This window comes from Strongylocentrotus purpuratus, unplaced genomic scaffold (assembly GCF_000002235.5).
Source record: "Strongylocentrotus purpuratus isolate Spur 01 unplaced genomic scaffold, Spur_5.0 spur5_scaffold_20, whole genome shotgun sequence".
NCBI lineage: Eukaryota > Metazoa > Echinodermata > Echinoidea > Camarodonta > Strongylocentrotidae > Strongylocentrotus > Strongylocentrotus purpuratus.
The window spans coordinates 21,010,486-21,022,800 of NW_022145606.1; the positions used below are offsets into that span (position 1 = coordinate 21,010,486).

General features: G+C 35.6%; 1 protein-coding gene across 1 annotated transcript in view; it reads left to right on the forward strand.

Moving 5' to 3' along the window:
• LOC105446150 overlaps window positions 1-11,961 on the forward strand; it is a 108,223-nt gene extending 96,262 nt beyond the window's left edge. Inside the window, exons 14-22 of the mRNA XM_011682583.2 lie at window positions 1,935-2,025; window positions 2,595-2,835; window positions 5,521-5,600; window positions 6,494-6,549; window positions 7,562-7,681; window positions 9,433-9,518; window positions 10,395-10,446; window positions 10,826-10,966; window positions 11,685-11,961. Of these exons, the coding sequence (XP_011680885.1) occupies window positions 1,935-2,025; window positions 2,595-2,835; window positions 5,521-5,600; window positions 6,494-6,549; window positions 7,562-7,681; window positions 9,433-9,518; window positions 10,395-10,446; window positions 10,826-10,966; window positions 11,685-11,798 (981 nt within the window). The 3' untranslated portion in view covers window positions 11,799-11,961. The remainder of the gene's footprint in view (window positions 1-1,934; window positions 2,026-2,594; window positions 2,836-5,520; window positions 5,601-6,493; window positions 6,550-7,561; window positions 7,682-9,432; window positions 9,519-10,394; window positions 10,447-10,825; window positions 10,967-11,684) is intronic.
• The last annotated feature ends 354 nt before the right edge of the window (window positions 11,962-12,315 follow it).

Here is a 12,315-nt window from a genome sequence, read left to right on the forward strand (position 1 = left end):
ATTGGTTCTAGAGGAATGATTGCTAGGGTTATTGTTATGGGGGGGGGGGTGCTTAGTAAGAGAAGCTCCATCTATCCATACACAGATTTTAGCCAACTTCGTGTCAGTTGTTCACAACATGGCGTAACTTATTATTTTTTTTGTGCTAGCCCAACAGTGCAGACAACCGGGTTCGTCTAACTATCTTGATCTGCTTGGAGGGGCTTGGGACTTCAGGTTCTTGGCTTAATCGTCTACAACCATATAAGCCTCGCGCTCTTTTAAAGTTTGTTAGATCTTTGAATACGCTTAGCATTGTAATTATTGAAGTGGGTTATTGTATAGCGCTCTTGTCTGCCACCTTTGACACTCATGGCGCTCCACAATTATTAGGGACTTTTAGATTTGCACGAAGACAATGTGGATTGCTACGGTCGACGTCCTTTTAATGCACTGCCTTGAATGGACGTCACACGTATCAGTCCACGCAAATCTAAAAGTCCCTATTACCCTAGCTTTAGTACGACTGCCATTAATGGCGCTCTAGTACAAGGAATTGATGTCAGCCAGGTACCAATTGTAAATAAATGTCCTGTCAAATGACATTAGTGCCGCTAGAATCGCGAGTCATGTAATCCATAGACCAGAGGCTTATCCATTAGACCACGATACCTACAATACAGATGTATAAACCTTTGTACGTTCCTGTATTCTGCCGTATATGTTTTTGTGGTTCTATTCACATCTTCAACCGCTAAAGAATTCATTGTCAAATATTTAAACTCGTATTAAAAGAAAAGCTTGGAATGATTTTAGAAGCTTATAGCATGCTCCTCTCGACTATTTCTTTAGATCAGATTGCTTTTCTTAGTTCGCATCTTTATATTAATTAAAAATTAATGTAAATGCTTGTCTCCTTTTTCAGCATGTCTGTCTATAAACATAAAGCATTTTATTTCTTATGTATACCACTGCTGTGTTGAAATAAGTAATTCCAATATTGCATGCCATACGTGTTTCCTTTTTGATAATTTCTTTTTCTAAAATCGTATTTGCAGTTTCAATAATCATGTGTTAGATACAACTTGTTAAACACAATTGAATTAGCCTAAGAAATTAGACACATGGACACGATTTTAAAAGAAGACAAAATGGATGACAAGAAAGTTCATATACCAATATGATATAACATTACACATTTTTTCACTGACCTGTTTCTTTATTTCGTTATTTCAATGATATTTGTTTTGAAACACCTGTCCTTGCTGTATTTGAACTTAATGTTTGGAATTATAACAACATATACCAAATAGAACTTAGAAACGTTAAACATTATCTGTTATAATACTTTCAAACCCTTAAAATGTGAAATATCATTATTTGTATGTACTGCTGTTCATACTGCTCCGATAAATTTCAGTTTACATTGGAAAAGAAAATATGGAATTGATTTAAAAAGGTTGTCCATGTAGCAGATAAGTAGTGGTGTATATCATGAGCTTTTAGAATCTTTAGAATTATGAGAAATTGTCCCAGTCTTGCTACAAGTCACATGCTTTGTACATAGCAATATGTATTCGGGACCCCACAAACGTGTGGCATGAACGTGTAGTCCACAACCTTCGGCTTTTAATCATCATATTTTAAATATATGGGCATTTGGAAAACCATGCTTTTTCTCTGGGGACACCTTTTTATGATACTCTTCACACTGACATAAATATAACGGGGAAAACAAGTCACAAATTAGTTGTCACCTTCCGCATAACTTTTTAGCATAACCACTAGAAATAGGAAAAGCCTAATCTGTTGCTGTTTTGTTTATAATTATTGATTGTGTCTTTGTAAAGTAGGTTAGGAGTTTTGCTTTCACCACAGCGCATTATAGTATATTCATATAGTAGGTGCGCTACTATATAAATTGATCTAATTATAATTTATCTTTACCATTAAAGCCTGACAAGAGGAAGATGTTGAGAAGACAGAAGAGTACCACCGATCTTGATACAAGGAGCTTAAGTGATATGAAGGGCGCCATTAGAGAAGGTAAGCATTCCGCCATTCTTTAAATTTGTTCATTGCAAAGACAATAAAGCACATTGCCACACTCCACCCACGTGAAGTAAATGGGAACCAGGTAGGAATTAATCCTTGAAACGCAGCGCGCGTGATAGCTGCACTGCATAAACCAGGGTAATTATGCTGCATTATTGTAAAGCACTTAGAGACTTTTAATACAGTAAGTGGTATGCGCTCTATCAGCAAATATAGTTATTATAACTATTGGTAAATACTTTTGAGAAATACACCATTTTAACTGTTATCATGCCACAGGTCTAATCCCTATTGTGCCAAGCCCCAAATCCCCCAGTGCCAAGTTTATATTGAGATAATCTGATTAACGCGATGGTTCTATGAATAGCGAGTGCAAAACACACAGCACACTACAGTGAGCATGAACAATAACTGCTACTACGAATGTGTGCAAGCACGCACATGGCAGCATAGCAATGGTTTGCTCGCATGTACAAAGCACTATAGCGATAGCGTGCATGCAGCCTTTTGGCAGGCTATGAGTTAATATCTTATCATTCTATTCTATTCTTTTTGCATAGAACCAGTTGATCCCATCTACCAGACCATCAAGTGTGCTGCCAAGTTAACCGGGTCCACGACGGACATGTCGTCCCGTCGAGGGTCGGTAACCTCAATGATGTCTTCTGTCAGTCCTAAAGGGACGCCCTCTAAGATGAAACCGCAGCAGGCAGCATCTCCTGTTAACAGTGAGGGTAACTTCTTGCTCGCTCCGGACTCACCTTCCAGGCGATCAGGGACACCCAAGTCAGCACCACATAGGTTAGTCATTGTTCCTCTACTTACCATGTTTACGTTCTGTACAAGAATGAAAGAACGACATGATTGGTCAAACAGCCACAACTAATATGCAGATGCTTTTGTGAAGTGCCTCGATGAGAATTCACCTGTTACAACTAAATGTGGTTTTATTGTCATTATTAAACTTACATACATTACATGTTGTTATGTAGGATAAACGTTAGGGCTGTCCTTACCTAACGACAGGTATACATTTGTAATTTGCGTTCTGACTACTGAAATACAATTATTCTCAACACGTTAATACAATAATTTGTAACGAGAGACTTAACAAAGACTGTATTAAATATTATTACATTACGAAAAAGGCCCATAGAATCGCTTTAGTTATGCCAATATTCCACAAAATAACAGGCGTCGGATTTTGAAACTCTCTCAAGTCCTCAAAGATATTAACGTGACTTCATTGTGGATTATAGTCAATTTGGTAACCTATCTGTTTCCATCCTTCAAACAGATATTCGTAGCAATGAAAAACAATAATACATTAACACATATCAAGGAGAGTTATGAACAGATTTATAGATAAAGATATATTTTTTAATTGAGATAATCTTTAAAATGCTTTAAAACAGATGTCAGCAATACGTCATCAATACCTTTCTGGATTTTACACGAAAAGCTCCAGATTAAAAATAAAATGAGAGTCGGGACTGATTCCATCACATAGTATTAACCATGAACTACCCTGAACGAAGGTATTGGGGAAACGCACAAGCACCGCATGTATACGCTTTTGCGGTGCATCCTTTACAAAGGTTTCTTAACTTTGCCTTTAAATAAAATTCACAAGCATGATAAGAATACGACTATTAAACCAAAACACTCTTGCACCTATATTTTACTGTTTTACCATGCATTATTCCTAAATTGCATCAATACTTTAACTGCTTGTGTGAAATATGGAAGATGTTTGTAAACCTAAGAAAGTTCTGATGATTACTATGAATGTACATATTTAATTAATATTCAATTCTTTCAGAGCTAATGATATTTCTTTTTTTCCCTCCCCGTTTCCATTTTTATTTTAAACTTAATTGTTTAACTTAAACAAATTATGGTGTTATAATAAGTACAATATTATTAATACCATCATAACTTATTTCGATTAAAATTTGTTTTGTTGCGTGTTGACAAAAACAATTCGATTTAGTATATTACTTCAATTGCGTGATTGATTTACTATGATTTGGTGTTTTTTAACATTAAATTGAAATATGATTGTTCATTCCTAATACTCCCTAAACTAATTAATTTTTATTGTCACGCTTTTGTACCAAGAATCACTCCACTAACTTGTACTGGTTTTGATTTCACCCATTTTCCTTTCTCTTCTTTGATGGCATGTCTATGAAACTGTTTTTGAAATGCATTTCTTTTTTTTTCAATTTTGCATTTTGATTTCCTTACATCACCACTACACTATACATTTATTTTCATGTATTTATATTCTTTTGTTCAACGACTTATGTACGCAAAACACTTATCTTAAAATATCGTCAAACATTCATTCTAAATGTCGAATCCCAATTTAAAAAAAAGTATAACATCTCCTCTTCTTCTCTAATGAATAATTCTCGTTGTGTGATGTAACAATAATTTAGAAACATACTGCGACCATCATGGTAAATAAGATTTTTTGTTAATGTATGGCATTACCAAATTAATATCCACTTTTGGGTTATTACGATCAAAGTAAGCCCTTGATACTTGCCATTTGACTTTTCTTCATTTGTGTTATTGACTTGTTTTTGTCATCAAATTAAATATCCCTTTATGTTTGTTTTGCTTTTGAACTTAAACTAATAATATGATGATACGTATTTCTGCTTAACCATGGGAGTATAATTTCGTCTCGTTGAGTATATTAAAATGATTTAATTCTTACGGAAATTCGTGGGGTATTCCAACACCGATCACTGCATGTATTACCTGTTACACTCTCACCTGTATGTCTTTATACTGTCACACTGTCCAATGCATGTCTTTGTACTGTCACACGCATGTCTTTCTTACTGTCACACTGTCATATGCATGTATTTGTACTGTCACACTGTCACATGCATGTATTTGTACTGCTACATTTTCACATGCATGTCTTTATACTCTAACACTGTCATATGGTACTTTGTATATTCCATGTGTTCGGTGTTGTATTCACTTTCTTTCATCACGGCATCTGTCGTATGGAATGCAAATTAACTGTCACCTTTTGAAGTATGTTTTCTCTTCCACTCGTGGTACATGTTCGTTCTTTTCGTATCTGCATCTAAAATTCACTGTAACACAACGTTACTCCTTCCACAATGGCCACCATCACCGTAAACCCCCCCCCCCACACACACACACACACACACTTACACCCGCTGCACCACCCTTCCCCTGCACCACCCTCCCCCGCACCCCACCGTACTCCACTACATCCCTTTACATTCCACTGCCCACCTCAACGGGCGTTACCTTCCCTAGATCCGTAGTCAAGACCCAGTACGGTAGCCTGGGTCGTCAGTTCTCCTCCCCTCTCCACCATGACATTAATCAGACTCGTGAAAATCGTGTTTTTATTTTACCGTCTGCCGCCCCCTCCACCTACTCCACACCCACACCCACCTACGTGGGACGCCCCCGTGTCCGGTCCACCACCAGTCCGAACCAGGCAGGCGAGGAGTCTAGGCGGAAGATACTCCAGTCTTACGGGAAGAGCATGTCATTCGATACAGAGCCATGTGAGTAATCTTTATAAAATATCATCTAAATTTGAAAACATAAGGGTGTTAACTAAGCCTTAAATTATGGGAATTAACGTTTCTTCAAGTTCAAAATAGACGAATTATTTGGTGTCATTTTCATACTAAACCACGTGAGTAATCTTCACAAAATATTCTCTAATTAATTTGGAGACAGAAGGGTGTTATCTCTGCCTTAAAGTATATGAATCAACGCCCTTTTAGTTCCAAATTGACGAAACATTTTGTCATTTTATACGGAACCATGTGAGTAATCTTTACAAATATTCTCTAAATTCGTATAGCAGGTGCCAGCAGGGTGTTACCGCTGCGTTTAATAAAGTATGAGGATCAACGCTCTTGTGGTTCCAAACAAACGAATCATTTTCCAATTCTTTTTTCCAATTTTGATGATTTCACTTCATTGGAAATTCCAACATTTGATAATAATACATATTCCCGTAATCAGATATTGTTACGTCTCGTTTAGAATGCTAAACTAAAGTATTTAATTCTTGATGGATACATGATGATACCTGACACCGACCATTGCATTTTTTCTGTCGCATTTTCAATAAACATATATAACTTGCGAATGTCAAAGCCCTTCTGCACTAATTTGGCCAGGAGGGGTGAGACTATTCAGCATTCACTGACAGGTGGATATCTCATCAAATAAGCTCTCAATTAACATAATAAAAAGGGAATCATGGGGAACCAGCGGTCACCGATTAGACATTGTTTGTTATATAGAGGGCACAAGTAGCTTTAAGTAGTGCATTGGGGCTTTAACATATTTAGCGGAGATTCCTGGATTTTGGATTTCCTACACTTTCTCCTTGTCTGAAATGGAACAGTTTAATAACATAATTCTCTACATTACTGTTTACCAGCACATAAACCAAGTACTAATGGACGAAAGAGCGAACCACCGACTCCTGTCGAAAACGTAAGTATGATCTACATATTACAACAAAGTACTTTTTTATCCAACGTAAAAGACAACACTTTTATTAAAAAAATTATGGTTTAAACATTTGGCTAAAGATGCAAAGGTCGTTGGTTCGATCCCCGGCGCGGGCATTGTGTCCTTGAGCAAGGCAATACATATGTATATCGATGTTGCTTCTCTACGCCCATGTAGGATGTCGAAGTCGTTGTAATCTGCAAGAATCTTTTAAATGACACAATAATGATTAACTTCATGAAAAGTGCCATATCACGAAAAGGTTTGGTTTGTGTGGAGTTATTTGAAATTTTTGATTTCTTATTCTTCTAAACATGATACAATACTTTGTTTTACCTTAGAGGATTTTAGTTGTGTTTTTAGATTGTACAGTCATTCTCTTCCTTTAGGAGTAATGACCCCATAATGATTATATGATCTTCTTTGAAAAAGAGGGAGTTTTTATTTCAAGTTTGCAGTGATTTCTCTTTCATCTCACCTCTTCTTCACGTGTCGTGAATCTTTGCAATACATTCGAGTGTTTTAGAGATCACAGTTTTTCTTTTCATGATTTGTTCTTTTATTTCATTTTGTCTTAATGTTGGCATTTTCCTATTTCTATCTAAACCCTGCATTGATATCTTCCCTGGAAAGTAATGGACTTTTGTTTTAAAAGGGCATAATATGTCTCTAAGTTAATTTATATTAAGAAGAAAAACAAAATTATGGTTATGTACGTATACATTGTAACAAAAACCCTGATGTGTATATATATCCGTCAAGATCATTATTATTACTTGTCATTTAGTTTAAGTTATGGCCCTCATGTCAACTATCCTTTTTGCAAGTTAAACCTCGAAAAGCATTACATGACCGTTTAAGAGACGTAATAATGTTTTGTCCAGGACGAAGTGTGAATTAAGTGAGATACTTTGTTTAGTTGTTATTTTGCATAGCCCTACCCTCGAGTATGACTATGAATTTGAGAATGATTTTCCCCTTTGCGCTACCATAGACTCCCCCACGTCACTGTTCTTCTGCCTCTGACGTCATGAATGTGCGGTTTCCGTCAACCCTACCGTCCCGGCAAAAATATTCTGGTCGCATTATATCCAGTTCAGTCAAGTCTTGTAAGGTGACCTAAAAGAGAAAACAATTATCTTTGTGTCCACTTTTTTTCTTTGTATCAACCAAAGTGTTATATTTCTGTTTCGCAAGGTCATTGTAGATCATAATTTGCTACCTTATATTCCTGGCTGAATGAGGTTTCCTCCTCTAAATAAGCAAAATATGTTGCCTGATTAAAAGACGACTAAAAATCTGATCAAAATGTGCAACTTTTGTTTTCATAAAGAGCTGGTGTTGGGGTGTAAATGTGTAAATAAGTGTGATTGTACGTGGCTTTGTAGGAGAGACATACAGAGATACTGATGGGGAAGGCAGAAAATATGCCAGTGAAAGAGAGAGAGAGAGAGAGAGAGAGAAACAGACAGCAGGGGCACACTCATTCAGCCTAGAATATAAACGCATGTAAATTCGTGGCACTGTATATTATATTTGTATCTATTGATCAATAGACAACATATGCCTAACATACTATTGTTGTATCTATCTTGCTTTTCAGTCAAACTTTATATCGTTTTTCTTGTTTTGCTTATTTTTGTATAATTGCACGAATCGTATATACTGGCATGTGTTAGTAACTTTATAAGAAACAGGATTTTTGTCATTTCATAAGTTGTGTTTTCACTAGTTTAATTTTTATTTCAATCACCAATTTCGTATTTATAACGTTGTAAAACGACGTAGTATTGTGCTAAATTTCAACTAACAAATAACAATTTCGATGTGTTTAAATCGCTTGACTCTTTACTCTTGGGTTTAAGGTTCGAATCCAAGCCTTTTGGCAAGACATTTTATACACATTTGCTACTCTCCGCCAAGGTGTTAAAATAGCCTAAATCCGATGATGGGGGAAATACATAAGAAATATATACGTTAAATACTTAAATGCATCGTCAATTAAGCCCATGGGTAATATTTATAATTTGATTTAGATCTGGATGTGTTAAAAGGCAACGATTTTTTATGTATATATTAATTACAATTGTTTTTATCATTTGAGACGTTGAGTTTTATGTCAAATTTGTGATGTCATACTTCATGATAATTCGTATAGAATGCAAAATCAGAGTTTGCATACTTTCAAATATCTTCACTGTTGTATGTGATAATTATCTAAACACTGCGTACATGTTGTTATAATGTATCACTTTGATATATTAATGACTAATCTATAATTCAATTAATAAAATGTAAATATGCCATGTTATAAATGCAAATCATTTCTATTTAAGATCCTAAAGTCATTGGATCTGCATGACACACTTGTATAGTAATTCTATATCAATAACCAATCAACAGTCCGCATGCAAAAAGAAGTATCTCCGTTAAATTGTATTGAAATTTGTAATTAGAGAGCAAATACGTTTGTTTAATAAAATAAACTATAACATTGTAATTTTGTTCACACGCTCGATAAAAGAACATTTTTGTATAACACTATGTATACTGACATAAACATTAAGACATGGCAGTGCTGCTAGAATTGTTTTCTTCTCATTTACCTTTAATTTCGATGTTGCGATGTTTGCGATTTTATACATTTTAACCTGGTTTGGAACCGTATTTGCATATATGTAATGCACTACCTCCTCATCCCATGAATCACTCATATGTGTCATATTGTTTTATATAAATATAAATGTACGAAATTTATATATATTGATCTATAAAATAAGTATATACTAATTTGAATGTAAAGCCAAGCAACATTTTTCGAAGGTTTTTACATGGTTAATACTTGTTGCATATGGTTTTTCTCAGGACGCCTCAACCAGCCCAGCGCCAGGGAGAGAGTACATCTGTCTCTATGATTTTGAAGGCATGTTACGGGACGACCTGTCGTTGAAGTAAGATATCCTTCTTATTAAACAAAAACGGGTTCTATAATGTAGGCGATTCAATTGGTCAAATGATACCACATGACCGTTTGACATGTTTTCCTTCCACGCCTACCGTGCGCAAAAACAAATCCCATCAAAACGCGATAACCCACGGCTTAATGAAATAATGCACAACTGAGATGCGCATATGCGTTTATCCGTCGCAAACACAATTACACGCGCAATGATATGCACGTAGTCTCACCTGGTAAGGTCATTGATGCGCACGCTGAGACTTACGGAAAATCAACCCACGGCAATTGAAAAAGCCCTGTGCGTCAATCAATGTAATTAACAAACATTATAATGATGTATACGTAATACTAACATGATTTATTTGGAATGTATAATAGGGATTAAGATATAAGCATACATCAATTTCCTTTAAGTCTACGAAAATAGTTCTGAAACTATACCGACACCTCTATTGTGGATGTCTATTATCATATTACGTATTTCATGTCGAATTGTACAAGAAAAGAAGCATAATAAATGAAACTTTTAAAAATCGCTATAACTGTTTTATATACGTTTCTTTAGAGAGGAGAGCAGTTTTTGTCTCAATTATGTTTGAAGCGTATATTCAGAGTCCATTTGGCAACGTGTCATATCGCTGGATAAGTAAATAGCAGCTTTGAATGTCTTGAGCATGGATAGATGAAATTCTGAGAACTTTATTAACGAAGAGGAAATCAGATTGACGCAAATACTTTCACTTCATGAAAAGTTAATTTTATGTTTTATTTTCCATCTTGTATGGGAAACAATGTAGTTTATATAAGTGATCCTGTTATATTTATTCATGCTTTCATATTTTGAACAAAGTCCTTTTTATTGTCTTAGGGCTGGTCAGAGAGTAAGGGTTGCCGAAGACGAAGGATCGGATTGGTGGAAGGTAGATATCAATTATCCTTATTCCTTGAGATATGTTATGGTGTGCTTTTATCGTGGACTGTCCATCGTGTGTCATGCATGATGAATACCATAGAAAGAGATAATATTTGTTCCTTTATCTCTAATTATCTTTACAGTTGTTTTACATTAAACTAGCTTTGTATTTATGTTTAAATCCAAAATTATAACAGATTGATAATAATAATGATGTCAATAATAGCAATAATAGTAATACTGACATTAATAGGTTTATTAGCAATAATGATTTTAATAATGAAAATAATGATCATTATCATAAGGACGATACAAATACTGACTATAGTAGTAACCTTTAGACTTTTGTGAAACACTTTTGAATTCTCATTTGATTTGTCTTTCAGGGTGACTGCGATGGTCGGTTTGGCTACTTTCCTGCGTTCTGTGTCACGTTCCTTCAACCCTGGGAGAGGGTTATGGTGGTGATGCATAGCTTCAAGGCATCTCACGAGAAAGAAGACGGGCTTACTTTACGAAAAGGCCAGGTATAAACAGTTAGGGTTAGGGTTAGGGTTAGGTTGCAATCATAAAATCTAAACCCTGACCCGAACCCTGAACATTAACTAATCCCGAACCCTTTACTTAACCCTAAACCCAACCTTTTAAATATTTGATCAAATAAAACGAATATTGCATAGGCCTTGATAAGAAGAGACAATATGTATCTCTATCTTTCTTTTCTTTCTTTTTTGAATTGTTTTCTCGATTTGGGTACATCTTATATATTGTATTTACTTTATTAACCCAACACTTGAGAATAACCGACCTCGTTGAGTATAGCTGTCGGATTGACGATATAACGAGGTGATCAGTTTGCAGTGTGTTTTCCCTTTCTAGCCAATACGAAGTAGAATTTTATCAAACTCTCACTGTAACATTCATGTAATTGCAATACTACTTTATCTCCTTTTTTATATTAACATGTCCTATTATTTTCTTTTTAAACTATTTATTGACGCTTGTTTCTTGTATGCGTTTTATTGTGGATATAATAGTGTTTGTATCGGATCTTTCTCTTTTTATAATAAAAAAAAATTGACAATGAAATCAGACAAACTTTAATCCTAACCCAAAAGCACACGTCGTTTCTTGACTGCAAGGTTTACATTTTTGGGCTCTGTAGATATTGATACTTCATAAACGCCCTATAGATTTGCAATTCCTCTATTAATACGGAGTATACTTCCTTTCATCTCTCCGTAGGTTGTGATCCAGATGTCCCCGGAGGATAATGGTTGGAGCCAGGTCAGAACCGGTCGCAAGAGCGGCTTCTTTCCGTACCAGTATCTGGAAATGTTTGGAAAACAGAAAGGATAACATTTTGCTTGTTTCTGTATGGAAGTTTTTTTCTTTATTGCGGAATGAACCAAATTGAGTTCGATTGACATGATTGAGTAGTAATCAAGACGATGTACCTAACCATTTTTGTTTAAAGACCGTCAATACTACTGGGCCAGAAGGGATAAGACCACACAGCGAGGCCACTGATAGGTGGCTATCTCATTAACTCAGCTCTCAACTAACATAAGAAAAAGAGGATCATGAGGGACCGACAGGCACCGGTTGGGGAAGTTTTCTATATAGAGGGAGCAAGTAGCTACAAATAGGACAGCGGGGCTTTAAAGCTGTCAGAGCGTGATGACGGCTCTGTAGATTGACTTTCAAGTAGCCTTTCTGTATAATTGATCTTGACATAAGTTGGCAGCCTTACAAACGACCGAACGAAGGCCCTGCAAGAAGATGTAACGAGATGTAACGAGGTAGTCTATCTGGGCCATCTGATTAAATTGATATCAATTATTGAATAAAGAGTTATGATAATTGATATGAGCTA